The following is an 18335-nucleotide window of genomic DNA, read 5'->3' as shown; positions in this document are numbered from 1 at the left end:
ATTAATTAGAATACCCTACACTGGCAACTTCTCAGAAAGAGCATACTTTGTTTTTTTTTTAAATTTCATTTATTTATTTGAGAGAGAAAGACAGCACGAGCGTGAGCACTTGAGTGGGGGGACGGGGAGAGGGAGGATCTCAAGCAGATTCTGTGATGAGCATGGAGCCTGGTGTGGGGCTCATTCTCACGAACCGAGATCATGACCTGAGCCCAAATCAAGAGTTGGATGTTCAATCAACTGAGCCACCCAGGTGCCCCACCTTTTTTGTTTTTTGTATGTCTGTATGGTAGAATACACATAACACAAATTTATCAGTGGCAACACTCAGTACATTCACAATGTTGTACAACTGTTACCACTACCCAGTTCAAAAGCATTTTCACCCCTCGAAAAGGAGATGTTGAACCCATTAGCAATCATTCCTCATCCATCCCTCCCTGAGCCCACAGCAACCACCAATCCAATTTCTCTCTCTCATGAATTTGTTGACTCTGGAAATTTCATATAAATGAAATCATGTGATATGTGGTCTTATCTGGCTTTTTTCACTTAGCATGTTTTCGGGGTTCACCCATATTGTCACATGCATCAGTACTTCATTCTTTTCAATGACTACATACTATTGTGTTATAATGATATACTACATCTTGTTTATCCATTCATCAGCTGCTGGGCATTTGGGTTGTTTCTACCTTTGGGCTACCGTGAACATACTGCTAAGATTCTGTGCAGGCATGTTTCATTTTTCTCTACATATCTAAGGAATGGAACTGCTGGTTCACATAGTAACTACGTTAAAATTGTGAGGAACTGGCAGGCTCTTTCCCACCATGGGTGCTTCAGTTTACATTCCCACCAGCAATGTACAAGAGTTTCGATTTCTCTAAATTTTTGCCAACACTTGTTATTGTCTTTTAAATTACAGCCAGTCTGTTGGGCATGAAGTGGTATGTCACTGTGGTTATGATATGCATTTTCCTAAGAGCTAACGATGTTGAGTATCTTTTCATGTGCATGTTGGCATCCTTACCTTTAATAATTTTGTTAAGTCATTTGGAACAGGAAAGAGTACCTAAGGAAGTGTATTTATTCCCAAATGGCTAAAGATAAAAAACCGTCAGAATCCCATTTGTACTAACAAAGAACCTATCCCAAACCCCACACCATGGCTATCACTTTCCACCCTGGCATCACAGTCGGCTTGGGCATGTCTGTCTGGCAGGGTCAAGCCAAGCCCCTTTCCCAACATGATTCTAACTACACCGATCTTTGGCATATCCCTCTCCCTTTTATGTACTTATCCTCCTTCCTCAACCTGTCACAGGGGTCACACCCTTTTTGCTGTTTCCTGTGCATCTGACCAGAGCTGCTTTTCCTTGGCACGCTGTAAAGTTGATTCCCCTCCTCTATTTGTGTATTAGAACTTAGTGAGTTTGTTTCTGACACATAACTTTAGGCCTAGCACAGTGCCATGAACAGAGTAAGACATCTTCCAGCATTTGTAAGAGAATGTGAATAGCCCCTCAACAATGATGGCGGTGGTGGTGAAGCAAAGCCCCCTGGGTCTTCTGAGCCACTGCCCCTCACCGTGACCTGTGTAGCTGCTGTGGCCCCCGGACCAGCTGTTCTTTGGCTACGGCTGAGAGCGTGAGAACAGGGATTCCTATACTCTTCTCCATCTTGAGTTGAGAGCACACACGATATCTTTCAAGACGAAGATGACCAATTTGAATAACTGTGAAAATTGGGTTTAAACAAAATAATTTTCTCTTCACATACTTCAAAGTTCAAAAATTTACGAGAATGGGTAAGTATAATAAAGTTATGAAAAACAGGGAATGATGTTTCAGATTTACATTCAGGATGTGCCCACCATGCAATCAGGAAGTATTAAATGTTAAACTGACTCATCTTGATTTGACAACTTAGTTCTTACATCTCTAGTTTTTACTAATTATAGCACTTCATTTGCACATATAGCTACCTCAAAGCTAAGAAAAAGAATGCTTTTCTTATAATAATTTTTGTAAAGAAGACAATTTACAATACAGAATCTCCTCTTAAAGTTTTAGGAATTTATACAGAAACCAATATTCCTATGATATGGGGACTTAAATGGAGGTCCGTACATAGACGTTATATAAATTATTTATAAATTATAAGCCTATCTTTCTCTATAATTACTATAGCTAAGATCTTTCTTGCTCCCAAAGGGACAAACACATATTGAGTGAGCATTTGCCACTTGAAAACTGAAATGACAAAAGTCATTTGCAAAGTCCAAACGCATTTGTCACATGTACAATTCCAGGACAAACAATCTTTTTCCAAATCCCAAACTGAAATTAAACAATAAAAATAATAAACAGTCATGTTATAAATGCTCTGAAGCACAAAACAGAAAATCCTGATAATAGCTGATGAAAACACAAAACGGAGACTCACACGTGTTGAATCAGTTTTAGATTACAAGATGCTTCACTACTTAACACAACCTTTTATCTGCCAAACTATAACAAGGATAGGATAATCTTGACTGCCATAAAATACAGCAAGTCAGAAAAAAACACACCTTTTTGATATATAGAAAATTAAATCACATGGCTGGCAGACTGCCTGGGATCCAGTTAACTAGCCATTAACCAACAGGGTGACCTTTGCAAGTTAGTCACTCCCTTTGAACCCCAGTATCCTCATCTGCAAAATGGAAATAATTATAATAGTACACACTGCAGAGAGCTATCATGATGAGTATGGAAGTTAGTATTCATAAGGTACTTAAAACAGCACCTGGCATATAGCAGGTATGATGTTAAGCAAATAAAATTCTCTATTGATTGTTTCCTATTTTTGTGGGAAGATTTTAATCTCTTTAAAGTAAGCCTAACCTGAAACTAAAAGATGGGGGATTTTGGTGAAAAATAACTGCTCTGGGTCTCCTGGGTGGCTTAGTTGGTTAAGGGTCTGACTCTTGGTTTCTGCTCAGGTCATGATCTCAGGGTTATGGGATCAAGGCCCGCATCCAGCCCCCACTCAGCAGGGAATCTGCCTCCCCTCTCCTCCTCCTTCTGCCCCTCCCCCTGCTCTCTCTCTCTCTCTCTCTAAAAAAATAGAAATCTTAAAAAAAACAAAACTGCTTTGGCTCAACTTAGCTCTCTCATCAATTCTGGTATCAATTATTTTACTTTATCTAGACCTTAGAAATATACTTGCAATATTTTTTGAAAATTCATAACATTTCTTTAAAGATTTTTCAGCTACTTTTTTCTGTTCTTATTTTTAAGACCTAAGACTGATTCTGAGTATCAACAAAACTATAACAAATGTATTTCTTAAAGTTGCATGACCTAAAAAAATAAAAATAAAAAATAAATTACATGACTATAAACATTCTATCAATAACGAAAGAAAACCTGTGACTTTTGTAGGTTAGTTGGTGATAAGGAGACAAACTGGGCACAAAACAGAAGATGTTAAGAAACTGGGCCAAACAAATTAATAAATGATTCAAAATAATGGAAAAGCTAACTAAACAGGAACAAAATAACAGTCTAAATTTATGTAACGTTGAGCTGTAAGAACCTCAAAGCAAATCTGTGAATTCCCCAAAGAAAGTCTCCCGTTATTTCTTGAGAAATAAATGAGAATGAACTTTATTTTTCCATGCTTAAAAAATGAAAAAACCATTTCAAACTTTCTTTTAAATATTTTGCCAAAACATTTTCCTCTATTTTTGTTTTCCCTTTCTACTTTCTTCAATATTTTCTAAGTTTTTAAAATAAACATTGTTTGACTTAGGGACAAAACTGGAAGTTTTACACACATTTCAGTTTCCTCTCCAATGAGTACTGTTCCTGAGGTGAACTGCGTACACGTGATAAAGATTAATGCCTGCACTGCAGGCACACACTCTGACAATGAATTCTTCATGTGACTTATTATTTAACAATTAAACACAGTGGATTAAAATATCTCACCTACCAATCCTGACTACCGAGCTCTGGTTTCTGGCTCTTTGTTAGTTCCTCCCAACAAGGCAAAGCGGTAGTGCTCTTGCGCTCCTACTGCTGTGGTTGGTAATCTATGCTAAAGCCCAGCACTTAGCAAGTGGTAAGGAACTGCTTTTTCTTTGGAGAATGGCCTTTAAAAGGCCAGGTTGTAAGTAGTATGGGATTTGTGGGACAAACTTCTCTGTTGCATCCACTCGACTTTGCCACAGTAGCCTCAAAGAAGCCACAGACGACAACTGAGAAAGTGGGTGTGGTCAGGTTCCAATAAAATTATATTTACAAATAAGTGCTGGCCAGCCCTCTGACTCTGGTTTGCTCACCCCTGCAGTTAGTTAGCACAACTGATAAAAGGTGATACTTTAGCAAAATGAATTTGAAAGAGACTTCAAAATATATGCTAGTTATTACTGTAATCTTCAAGTGATGTAGAGCATTTAACATAAACATGACTAAAATTTGGTATTTCTCTTGAATCATTAATATTTTACTTTCAATTGCAGTTGGAAAAAAGCAACGACACGTTTTCTGAGTATGCTCTACAACAGGAGAACAGACTTTTCGTAAAGAGCCTTTCATTTTCTAGAGAAAATGACCAGGATATGACTTTTTTGGGGGAAGGATGTGTATCTGGCAGATTCACAGAAAATTAAAAATTGCTATTATTTCTCAAGTTTCAGACAGAGTAACTTACAAATTTTGGATATTTACATTAAAATATTTTCCATAAAGTTTGAGTCACTTCACCCTCCAAAACTTGCATAATATCTTTGTTCATATGGATAAAACAGAAAATAGAGAGGCATTTTTACTGCTTTGTAAATTCTAAGTGTTTTACAAGAATTTTATCAAATGGTAAGTCATCTTACATCAGCTATTTTTATTTTTAAGACGTAAACTATATTATTTAAATATATTTAAATCACAGAAGTCCCACCATTGCTTGGCATTTCTCCTTTTCATTTCTTGGTGACTTCCAATGGCGACAAAACTTTTACACCCTCCACAGATGCTACCCCAACATAAGAAGAGAACTGTAAGACGATAATAAAACCCTTATAAAGAGAAAGATTCTCTCATGAATCAGACTCAAGAGGCACAATAATAGCACCAACAGAATTAGCCCCTCAAGAACTTCAAACAATGGAACTACTGCACAGATAATAAAAGGAACCAAAACATAAAAACAAAACCCAAATTAAAAGTTAATTTGCAAAATCAACAGTAAAAAGACAACCCAATTAAAAATGGGCAAAGGATGGGGCGCCTAGGTGACTCAGTCAGTTAAGCCTCTGCCTTTGGCTCAGGTCATGATCCCAGGGTCCTGGGATGGAGTCCCACATTGGGCTCCTTGCTTATTGGGAGATTGCTTCTCCCTCTGCCTGCTGCTCCGCCCGCTTGTGCTCACGCATTCCCTCTCTCTGATAAAATCTTAAAAAAAAAAAAAAAAAAATGGGGGGGGGGGCAAAGGATCTGAATAGACATTTCTCCAAAGAAGATACACAATGGAAGAAGATACACAATGGCCAGTAAGAACATGAGAATATGCTCGACAACCTTAGTCACTAGGGAAATGTAAATCAAAACCCAAGTGAGATATTACTTCATATTTTCTAGGATGGCTATAATAAAAAAGACAGTAACTGCTAACAAGGATGTGGAGAAATTGAACACTCACACACTGCTTGTGGGAATGTAAAACGGTGCATTCATTTTGAAAAACAGCTTGGCACCTCCTGAAAAGGTTAGAGTTACTGTATGAGCCAGGAATTGCACTCCTAACTGTACACTTAAGAAGACATGTACACACAAATTTGTACGCAAATATTCACAGCAGCATTATTTCTACTAGTTAAGACAGAAACAACTCAGGTATCCACCAACTGATAAATGGATAAATAAAACATTGTATACCTATATAATATTATCCATCCATTAAAAGAAAGGAAGTACTCACACATGCTACAATGTGAACGAATCCTGAAATCAGTACACTAAGTGAAAAAAACCCGTCACAAAAGATCACATATTGTAGGATTCCACTTATAGGAAACTATTCAATATAACCAAATCTTTAGAGATAAAATAATTAATCATTGTATATGGCTGGAGTTGGGGGTGAATGGAAGTGACTGCTAGTGGGTATGAAATTTTTTTTAGGGGTGACGAAAGTATTCTAAAGTTAACTGTGGTGATAATTAAAACTGAATATACTAAAATCCACTAAACTGTGTACACTTTAAATGTACTGTAGGTTAATTACATCTCAAAGCTGTTATAAAAAATATGGCAAAAATTAATTTGTAGATTTCAAAAGAGCTAAATACAATTTAATAGTGATGAAAAATAGTCACTGAAGTTGAAAACTCAATGGAATCAAACAATCAGAAAATACAAATTTAAAAATACCATTTACAATAGAGGACAAAAACCACCATAAACAACTAAGGACGCATATGTAAAAATGTGCAAGACTTCTACAATTAAAAACACAAAACAGTGCTGACAGAAATTAAAGAAGTCCCAAATAAATTTTTTTAAAAGTGCCATCTTTGTGGATTAGAAGACTCGGTACTGCCGAGATGTCAAAACTTCCTAAATCTATCTACAGAGTTAATCTGTAGTCCAAATCCTAGGAGATTTTTTTTTTAGTGGAAATCGACAAACTGATTCTAAAATATACGTAAACACAGGAGTCCTACAACAGCCAAGGCGATCTTGAGTAAGAGGGTCTGCTTGTTCTACGTGATGTCTACTACAAGATACCAGGATGCATTATGAAGCCACAGTGATTAAGACAGTGTGACACAGACAGCAAAGTGCAGTAGTTGTGCTGCCTCCTTGTTTCCCAGAGATAAACCCATGACATGTTACAAAAATGGATAACTGAAAGATTAAGTGCAGCAAAGAAATGAACAACAGTAACAACAAGAGTAAACGGAGCTGGGGCGCCTGGGTGGCTCAGTCAGTTAGGGGTCTGCCTTTGGCTCAGGTCATGATCCCAGTGGGATCGAGTCCCACATCGGGCTCCCTGGCTCAGTGGGGAGTCTGCTTCTCCCTCTGCCTGCTGTTTCCCCTGCTTGTGCTTCCTCTCTGACAAATAAATAAAATCTTAAAAAAAAAAAAAAAGAGTAAAAGAAGTTAAAGAAGTAGCTGGCTGTGGGAGTGTTGACACTGTGGTCGTTTGGGAGACTCTGGATGTGCAGCCACAAGAACGGAGTGAAGCCCAAACTTAGTAAAGAGTGAGCAAAGAAGTTGTGACGAAAAGAATGAAGACGTTTCAGAGAAAGGGACATCAAAGGAAACTTCACATTAAAAGACATCTCGATGATATCTCACCCCACTGAAATCACAAAGGATATAATGTTGGAAGCTGATGAGAGCTTAGAAAAGAGCATGACAATCTGCAAAAGGGTACGGAAGAGGCCTATTCCATATCTTGAGTTACAGGAGGAGACAAGTGTCATTGAAACCACTCAAGTTTTACAAATAAATAAAAATGCTTTAATTACCAGTGTTTCTAATGCTTTAAATTACTGTGTACTACATAAATACTAGTTTTACTATTTTTTTCATTTCCCTATACACTTATAAATGAGACTAAGAGAATTTTTAGTGTTTTTGACAAACATTTTTAAAGGTCATGGGACAATCCTAATTTTCCCCATTGATTATTAAGAAGGCTTTCAACGCTTTTTTTTTTTTTTTAAGATTTTATTTATTTATTCAACAGAGATAGAGACAGCCAGCGAGAGAGGGAACACAAGCAGGGGGAGTGGGAGAGGAAGAAGCAGGCTCATAGCGGAGGAGCCTGATGTGGGGCTCGATCCCATAATGCCGGGATCACGCCCTGAGCCGAAGGCAGACGCTTAACCGCTGTGCCACCCAGGTGCCCCGCTTTCAATGCTTTTAACTTGCATGGTCATTTTTATGGTCCTGCACTGTTGTCTAAAATGAGGTCTGTGGGGCACCTGGGTGGCTCTCAGTTAAGTGTCTAACTTCAGCTCAAGTCATGATCTCAGAGTCCTGGGATTGAGCCCCGCATCAGGCTCTCTGCTCAGTGGCGAGTCTGCTTCTCCCTCTCTCTGATCTCTCTCAAATAAAATCTGAAAAAATAAAATACAAAAATAAAATGAGGTCTGTATGTAAAATTAATGAATTAAATGTATCATTTAAGAATTTAGAAAAAGAATAACAGAGTAAACCCAAAGATAGGAGAAAGAAGAAAATAGAGGTAAGAGCATAGATTCATGAAACTGAAAACAAAGATACTGCGGAGAGAACTGAAAAACTGGTTCATGAATAATCAGGAATAATCAAGGAAACTGTATGTGCTTACACACTTACATCACCTACTCTAACTCTACAGAAGAGAATAATGTCAATAAAAAAATTATAATGTTTTTGAGTTCTCAAATATTTGTACGTATATGAAGTGGCAACAGAGAGGCATCTTTCTGGTCTTTGAAACTTCAGAATCCACGAAGCACATTATCGCATTTCATCTTCAAACAACCCCGAAGGTGTTGCCATCATCCCCTTTAGGCATGCCAACTGGCTTACAGACATGAAGTGTTGCCCAAAGTCACAAAAGCTGACAGCAGCAAAGTAACCATGTAAACCACACTGAGCATCTCTTAGGCGTTGGGCAGCATGCTATCTGCCAGGGTCTCAGGGGAAAATAAAATTTAGCCTGGCCTCCTTGTCCTAGGTCACAGGATCTTTCCTGTGCTTCAGTTGGGGAGGGGGGGAAGCTCTATGACCCGTGACACCGATGCCACCTACCGTACTCTCTAGGGTCACCAACTCTTATAATTCTTGTTCTGTCTTGCTTGGCTGCAGAGCACATAGTCAGGGACCCAGGACCCAAAGAGGGTGCCCATGGAGGATCTCCCCCCCGCCATGTGGAAGAAGCTGAACGCCAAGTTTACCCTTAGGGCCTATTAGCCACATCAAGGAAACACTGGGTTACTGCCTTCCCTGCAGATCATGAAGGAAAAATCCATCCATGAGGCTCCCAAGGTCGAGATGAGGCAATGTATGAAGTACATGACACACAGCAGGCAGGCACTTAATGAGATCTGGGCCTCCATATGAAGCACAGCAGTACAAGTGCAAAAGTCAAGCAATACTTGTAAGAGCCATATATATGCTATGTTACTATATAACGTATTTTACATACGTGTGTGTGTGTGTGTATGAACTTCTCTGTAATTTCCATCCTTCCTAACCCCGTAACAAAACACCTGGCATTTATGGTCAGCACCCTAGTGAAACCACCACCCTTTCCAAGGGGACCAGTGACATCTAATCACCACAACTGCAGCCTCTCTGCAGTCTTTAGCCACTGACACTCTGCTTCCTGCTCATCTCCCTCTTGAAAAGGTCTCCATCATGGGGTTCCCATCTTCTTCCTCTTCAATGGCCCCTTCTTGGCTGGTTGGCTCTTTTTCCCTTTGCCTCAGTGAAGTATGGTATAGTGCAGACACGAGGAACTCGGATTCTAAGTTCGAACAACCTATTATCAACTGTGTGATCTAAGGCACACCCTTCCCTTCCAGGTCTTACCTGTAACAGACAGTGAAAGTGCCTACACCCAACTCATAGGGCCGTTGGGCATATGAGATGAAATGACACCCATAGGGTGCTGCGCCCTGTGCCTGGCAGAGCCAGCACCCGACGTTTGCTATGAGGCATGCTGTATACGAGCATCCTCAAGGGAAGACAAGACCAGAAAAGAATACAGTGATGACAACGTAGTTGTGTTAAAGTGGTAAAATTACAGGTGATGTCTTCTTCTCTGGTTCCCCAGTTTTCAAAAATGAGGCTGTGAGGTCACACAGACACATGGGCAGAGAGGAAGAAGAGAGGAGGAAAGAAAGGAAAGTAACTGAGGCAGAGAAAATGCACCTCAGAGTTCATGATTACAAGTCACCCAAAGGCTGAAAAGAAAAACAAAAGGGCAGAAAAACGGAAACTACCCCCCTAATTCTTCCTCTGTGCTTGGAGTCCTACTTCCCAAATAGGAATAGACTGCAAAGGATGGCTATGGTTTTCAGAAGAAAAAGCAAGTGTCCAGGAGAAGGAACAATCACAACGTCTGAAGTATACACATGCTAGTGAAACCACACCCTATGTCAGAGAAAAACATAATCCCACTCAGAGACACAGAATGCCAGAAGCACTATGTAGCATGAGGCACAGCTAAAGCAAGGACATCTGTATAAGTCCTTTCCTTTCATTGAAAATTGCTGAAACGAGACTTTGATACCAGAGCTGCCTGCCGACGTGGTGTCATCAGGTGTCCTCCTGACAGCTCTTCCCCTCAGTATTCCTTGCCTAACAGTGCTAGGGAAAGCTCTCTGGCTGCAGGGTCATGAGACATGAGAGGATGAATGTGCTGGGGCTGCTTGGGAAAGGTTCCCTCCTTTGTAAAGGGCACAACTGAGAAGAAATTCCCCTTCCTGCTTTTGGATACAATGGGAAGAGAGAGGATGTGATGCCTAAGACTAGCAATGGCAGCCATCTTGGTACCATGAGTTGGGCTTGAGGATGAGAAGAAAGACATAAGGAACCTGAGTTCTTAGTAATCATTACTTAATCAGGAATCTGCTACTCCTGGCCTTCTTATGTGGGTTGATGAACTTCCTTAATGCCTAAGCCACTATTAATTGGGTATTTGTTACTTTTAGGCAAAAGCATCTTAAAATTATTCACATAGCATTTGGTGAGCTGATGTGTTAAGAGGGATATCTAAATGGAAACACCCATAGCCAGGCATCAGAAATGGCACTGCAATAGCTCTGTCTGAATAGGCACCAATCCAAATGACAAGGATACCATAAGCAAAAGGTGAATCAACTTTTTTCTCCTCCAGCTTTTAGCTCCTTTTTTCCCCTCCTAAAGTGAGGACAGACACTGAAATGCTCAGTTCTGCCACTCTAATTAACACTCATAATACATTTGGTCAGGTTTTCCAAGTAGAATCCTCACAGCAAATTTCTATGAATTAGGTCAATATTTTACCTAGAGGATATTTTCTTCACCCACCTCCCAAAGTACAAAAGTATCAGAAAGAGGGGCGCCTGGGTGGCACAACGGTTAAGCGTCTGCCTTCGGCTCAGGGCGTGATCCCAGCGTTATGGGATCGAGCCCCACATCAGGCTCCTCCGCTAGGAGCCTGCTTCTTCCTCTCCCACTCCCCCTGCTTGTGTTCCCTCTCTCTCTGGCTGTCTCTATCTCTGTCAAATAAATAAATAAAATCTTAAAAAAAAAAGTATCAGAAAGAATATAACAGAAATTTCATGTAAAAAAGTATATAAGAAAGGCTGTCCTACAGCAACATTAAAAAAATATTTGAATTCAACATTAAAGTGAAAGCTACTCTTGTAATCTCAGTTTTAGAAATAAGAATTCTTCGGCATCCCCTTCACTTCCTGAGCAAAATTTTTAAACTGAAAATTTTAAAGCTATAGGATTTCTTGGGGATGGGGGGGGCGACACACAAAGGTTTTTCAGAGATGATACTTTTCAGGAATGAAAATTTTGAAATGATCCATGATCTTCACATATGAAAGGCCCTTCAGTTTTATCAGATGGGATTTATAATGTTTCATAATAAAGTTATGAATACCAACACCAAAAGCCAGTAATAAGACAATAAAACCTTCTTGAAAAATGAGAAAAATAGAATCTATCTTAGGTCTCTTTCTTCTACGAATTGTTCATTAGTCTTTCATACAAGGAATGTAAACAAAATAAAAACCCAGGCACATGAAAACAAGTTAAACAACAGGCCTCTGGAAGCAACGCTTGCTAGGGTAGCACGTTATTGTGAAATTGCTGCAGATGAGCAGAAAATTACTAACTATATGACATGGTGAATATAAGCAAAAAGACAACTTGAAACAAAAATAAAACACATAAGTTATTTCCATTCCCTCCAAATAAAACACATATCCACATGAAAGAAATTCTGCCACTGCAACATATTTTCCTCACCGAAACTGAAGAAGTTTTCAGCCCGTGTTTGCAACAACACGGTTGCTGTGGAAATAGCTGATTCAACGTTATGAACTCACAGCTGAATAAAGTAAGGTGTGGAACAGAAATCTTATTTAAACAGTAGCAAGAGCCATAAAACATTAAAAAGGCAAACTGAACGATGGTGAATCAGAGCACCATATGGTTTAATATAAGGGTCATACATTTTCCCATGGCGCCTGACACAAATAGGATGTTTCTTTTTAATTTAATCCTATTTTTGGAAACCTCTAATCATCTCCATCATCCCAGGAAGTTTTACTATCTGCTTCTGTCTATACAATGCAGTGTGTATTTTATTAAACTGACTCTGCTAAGGACAGAGTTTCTAGGGTCCAGACCTTGTCAGAACACGCACAAATGGCAGCACCAACAAAACCCAAGTCAGGGCTTTGAAAAATGTCTGCATGTAACTGATTCTAGTAAACAGAGCAGTACGGACTTACTCATCACACGACATCACTTCAGGCCTAGGTTTCAAGACTCTTTACAAACTCCTCAAGAACCGAAGTTGTCAGAAAATATTCCTGAGTGCCCAGTTCCACTTCACATCCTGCAGCCCAGCCCCCAACCCCAGCACTGTTATCACACCTTGAATTTGTCCCTCCACTTTTATGGGTCAGGTAAGAGTTCTCCAAGCAATCCTGAAAACCCTTAAGACACTTTTATATAGAAATGATGTGAATTACTTGAATCCTACAAGCCGCCCCACCCCCAGCTTCCCTTTCTGCTTTTTAATTGGAGGAACACTTTTCTTTAAATACCCACACTTTACCAATATTTTCCTCTGCTATTCTGAATGTTTCAAATTATGACATGTTTTTGAAGCCAGAAATCCTACCCTTAGTAAAATACAACATATTCATTTAAAATAAAACATATTCTGGGGTGCCTGGGTGGTTTGGTTGGTTGAGCATCTGTCTTCAGATCAGGTCATGATCTCAGGGTCCTGGGACCGAGCCCTCCTGCATCAGGCTACCTGCTCAGAGGGGAGCCTGCTTCTCCTCTCCCTCTGCCCCTCCTCCGCTCATCTCTCTCAAATAAAATCTTTTAAAAAAAATAAAAATATAAATAAATATAACATATTCATTCCTTACTCAAGATTTAGAAATGATGGTTATGTGTGGGGCTATTAGAAAAGGAAAAACAGCGACTTTTCCACCCTTAGGAGAGGGCGCAGGGAACGGACTCTGTAAACAGAAACCCAGATTCCCTCGGCAGCTGGCGGTGCCGAGGGTGTGGCTACCCTCTGCGTGTGCACAGGAGATCAATTCATACCAGCAAAACCGGAAAAATCACAACTGAGAGCAACTGTGGAAGCAGTGAGAGCCAAGAGCAGGACGTAAAGGAGTCTGACTTTCTGCTAAGTGAGTCACAGGAAACACTTCTGCCAGAGTCAGGAGGCCTGCTGTGCCCATCTCCTTAAGAATGTAGGTCAAAGCTCCCTGGGCTTCATGCTCCAGGGATCCAAGGGGAAGGGCTAGGGCCTCAAGTTTAGAGGCAGAAGCCCAATTCCTAGGGAGCAGGGAGGCCAGCCACTGGCCTTGGCCTGCCCTCTAACTAAGCCTCTACTTTCGACAGACCACAGCAAACTCAGTCATTCCGGAAGTGAACACACTGGAGTACTGGGCTAGCTCTTCTTACTATTCTGGATTTGGGCCACTCTGTGTGTTCTTACAAGGGCTCACAGGAGGAAAGGCCCTGGAACCAGCTCAACTTGTGTTTGTATATAATGGACAGTCAGCTCACCCAGCTCTGTCGACACGGGGGACCCGGTAGCAATCTCACCAATCTTGGCAACTCCATCGTAGTAGGCTTTTCCCGCGAGGATCATAGCTAGACAAGCAAGGTGACACGCAAAAGTCATCACTTAAGACAAAGAAAAGAGGAAGTGCCATGGAGGTTTGCTTTCAAATATCCCTCAGTCCCTTCTGGCTGCAGAAAGGTTTGGGTTGTGCCAAGGGTGGCTCTCAGAAGGCAGGGCTTGTGCTTTAATAGCTATGCCAGGGCAGAGGTCCCTCCACTGTACTTCCAGAGGCCCCCACTTGGTGGAAAACCCTATAGGATCTCCACCTTAGACCAGACCTGGGGAACCTTCAACAGCAGGTTCTGGAAGTCCAGAAAAGGCCCTGCCTTCATCATGATGCCAGTTTCAGAGTGGATGTGTTTTCAACATCAAATTAGGGCTGCAAACTCATCCACTCCAGCAAGAAATCTTTTCTCTGATAGTTACTCTACAGCTATACAGGTCTGCAACATCATTACTTAAACGGACTTGTATGGCGTAGCCCAGGAACCTAGTCTTTCAATGGCTTTTCTAAGATATTCTGAGCCACAACCAATAATATATTTGCTGTCGGGGGAAAATATATGAAATTTGAAAGACAAATCATTCTAAAAACACAACAGAATTACCTGAAAAACAACTGAAGGTTCTGTCCTCCCCCCGCCACCTTTTTGTCAGAGACAAGGGAAACTTTTATTTCTGTAGAAACTGGATTCTAATCATCTTAAAAATAGTATCTCTCCTTTCAAATTGATTCTGATGACTAAATTATAAGGTACAAAAATCTGTTCTTGATTTTTCTTTTCTTTTCCTTTCTTTTTCTTTGGGACGGGGAATTGGGGGCAAGAGAGACCTGGGTTTGAATTCTACCTTTACTTCTAATGACATGACCTCCTTGGGCAAGGTAGCTATCCTTTCTGAAACAAAGGATGGTCATCTATAAAATGTCCTAATAGCGTGAGCTATTAATACGGATTCCTTCACTTTACAACAAGCAGGCTTTTCAATAAGGGTGATTTTGAAGAAAATTTATTTTACTTCACTCAAAGATTAACTTTGAAGAATACAGAATTTTAGAGCTAAAAGAGCCCTTAGGCATCTCTAAGATTCCTTTCCTTTTTACTATGAAGAAAACCAGAGGCCATACCAACTGCTTTGCCCCGATTTTATAACGGGTGTTGTTTTAAAATGGTGAATTAAAAAGGCATTTCAAGTATAAAAAGAAATACTTCTTTTTGTACAAATTATGTACAAGTCCAGCTGAAGATATTACTGGCCAAAAAAGTAGTATTTTCATGGCAAATTCATCCACTTTAGCATTTCTTACGGAGTTAAAAAATTACAAAAGTTATGGCTTTTACTATATATGTGTACAAGTTTAACAGCTGTAATGCTCTATTATACAGTTATTTCATAAGTCTGAGAATAACCCTAAAGTATAATTGTAAAAAATAACAATAACAAGTAGCATTTATGTGGACTTTCCAAGCCATTACTTAAGTTCATCTACCCAAGAATACGAAGACCTGGGTCAGTGGTATTATCACCCTGTTTCATGAAGGAGAGTGGAGTGGAGATATGCTGGGACATGCCCAAGGTCAGTGGCAGATCAGAGGGAGTGCACACAACTCCAGCTAAGGCCATTTCCTCCGTTCTAAATTATACCGCTTTTTTGACTCTTCAATCTCAGCTAGAACTGAAAAAGAGAGGACTCCCCCTAAAAACAAGGTTGGTAGCCAATAAACTGTCAAGCTAATACATTCTATATTTGAATATGAAGATTTTAAAATGTAAGATACTGATAAGGCTGAAAAGCAGATTGGTGGGAGAATGGCATGCAGGTTTACGCAATATATATACACAAAATTTTTCATTTGCATTCACAAATTACATTGAAATTTTTCATTAACTGATGACTTATGTTTAAAACTAACCTCAGAATGGTAAAATATCCTTGCTTTTACGATAAAGTAAACTTTGAAAACTATAATTTATCCAGAACTTAATAAAGAATCAAATAATATTCTCATATTTTTGCCATCCCCACTTTGTGAATATATTAAGAGATTTTCTATCACATGGTTTTACGGAACAAAGCATATTTGTTCTATTTTAGTGGTTGACCAACTAATTCATCAATCTAATCTATATCCTACCAGATATTTTTTCCTTAAAATATGATTTCATTAGGTTACAATTTTGCTCAAAAACTTTTAATGGCCTCCACTCCCCATAGTGCAAGCCCATATTCCACAGAGTTCATGATAGATTTGCATAGTAATGGCCTTCAATATACCACACCTCCCAGAATTCCCAGCCTTTGTGGTTGTCTATACATTGATGGGTGGCTTGGTCATCTGAATTGCCTTGGCCAATGGGGTGCCAGGAAGTATAACTCCAACAGGGGTTTGCTCTTGGAAACAGCCTGCTATGTCCCTGGGAGGGAGGGAGCCCAGCACCCCCACCGACCCCCCATTGAGCCCCTGGGGGCTAGAGAACTGCACTGCCTTTACAGGACCTTGAGAAATAACAAACTATTGTTGTCTTAAGCCACCAAGTTTAGGGACACTTGATTATGTGACAATAGGTAACTGATGCTGCATTCAAATGCATTAATAACCTGACCCTACTCCACCTTGTATTTTACTATTCCCTAACAGCTTCCCACCCATGCCAGTGTGGACCTCAGATCTTGGCTTGGACACGGTCTTTTCTGCCTAAAACCTAACATCTGTCAGTTGCACAGCTCCTACAAGGTCCACTGCCTGCTCCATTCCCCACCAACCTTCACTACTCAAATTCCTGTGACACTGCTCATTCTATGCTCTTTGTTAGCTGTGCATATTGTCCTGATTTATGACCTAAGTGTTGACGGCACATCTGGCATCCTCAAGTATGCTACAAATTCTTACCAAGGACTTCACAAATTCATCTCGATTTCTCAATGGCTTCGGTAAAAAACAGATGGCCTGCAAAAATACTGGAAATACTTTAAAAGTGCAGAATAGTCCCTTTGGGGAGAAGCCTTGTTAGCAAGAGACTAAGCCACTGCTGGCAGGTCCCCGAGTCACCTTATAAAACTGCCTCAGAGAGGTAGCAAGTGTTAGAAAGAAAAAAAAAAAAAAAAACCACTGCAGGTCATGTCATGGTGATTTCCTTCACAGGGGCATCTAATGCAATGACTTTGTGCCCTTGTGACTAAGCAGTCATCAAAGGAGAGTCAGCGGTGCAAGAATTCTAAAACAAGTCTCCTTCTTGCTCTCTGAAGGGGTGAGGGGTTCAGAAGTCACTGATACTGCTTGGGGGATGAGGGAAATTCTTCTATATAAAGAGAATAATTCCTCTGCTACAAGATACCAACAAATATTTTAAGTACACGTTTCATATGTTATTAGTTCACAAAGAATCTGGTTTGCAAAGTGGAAAACATATTGATGGCAATGACATAAAATATTGAGTCGTGTCAATAACCATGATTTGATCATTAAAATGTGTCACTTATAACAGCCTATGATTCCATTTATTCATTTTAGATCCACTAATATCCTACCATTGCAAACTTCATAGAATTAAATGTAAATAATTTCTACCAACTTAGATATTTTAAAAATTCACTATTAAGCACTTAAAAAAATTAAGTAAAATATTTACTGGATGGTTTTTATATCTGCACTATATCTGTAAATTTAGAAAAGAGACTTACCATTAACAGCTTTTTCATAGTTTTTTCCTAGGTTTATTAAATTCCGTAGCCCAGGATTGAACTGTTCCATAACATTCTGACAAATAAACAAAACAAACAAATTAATAAAATAAGCAAACAGTAGATCAAATAATCTTTAGATTTTGTCACTACATGGCCTGGGGTACCTATGTATGCCTCACAGTACAATCTACAAAGCCATGAATATTTATTTCAAAACAACAAAGAGCACATATTTCCTTACGGATGGAACTGGGTCCCTGCACCAGCCAGGCATGTGTAATCCTGGCAGACTTCCACTGCCCAAGGGCTGCCTAGAACCTACTGTAAATAGAGAAAGCAGCAGACATGCATACCTACAAAGCACACCCCACAAGGGCTAAGGGCCCAGAAGCTGATGCTCCCTTTGGGGTTTAAGTAGGTTAATGGTTGTCAGGCTAGTGTTAAAAACAGGCGCACATGATCAGAACTTAATTATATGAGGAATGTTTTGGTTATCAATTGGACAGAAATTTCTAAGAGATCTTGTTTATTCATTAAGTACTTATGTAGTAACTACTGAATGGTAGGTCCTGTGCACACAAGAGATGGGAAGGCATGGTTTCCCTCTCATGGACTTCATGATGCCATAGCTGTGCAAATGCCATGGTTTTCATTTTTAAAACTGTCATTCCTGTAGCACTAGAAAGTCATGAACATAGAGATAAATGCTATGATGAGTATTAAGACAGGCAATTATTTAGAATGTTGATCTAAACTTAAAATATCCTAAATTGAAGCAGAGACAATAGAT

General features: G+C 39.7%; 1 protein-coding gene across 1 annotated transcript in view; it reads right to left on the bottom strand.

Moving 5' to 3' along the window:
- BAIAP2L1 (BAR/IMD domain containing adaptor protein 2 like 1) overlaps positions 1-18335 on the bottom strand; it is a 91494-nt gene that overhangs the window by 50280 nt on the left and 22879 nt on the right. Inside the window, exons 2-3 of the mRNA XM_026516268.4 lie at positions 17543-17618; positions 13803-13889 (exon numbers count right to left, since the gene is read on the bottom strand). Coding sequence (XP_026372053.2) covers positions 13803-13889; positions 17543-17618 — 163 coding nt within the window. The remainder of the gene's footprint in view (positions 1-13802; positions 13890-17542; positions 17619-18335) is intronic.

This window comes from Ursus arctos, unplaced genomic scaffold, assembly GCF_023065955.2.
Source record: "Ursus arctos isolate Adak ecotype North America unplaced genomic scaffold, UrsArc2.0 scaffold_2, whole genome shotgun sequence".
NCBI classification, from domain to species: domain Eukaryota; kingdom Metazoa; phylum Chordata; class Mammalia; order Carnivora; family Ursidae; genus Ursus; species Ursus arctos.
This window is presented reverse-complemented; position numbering and strand designations above follow the sequence as displayed.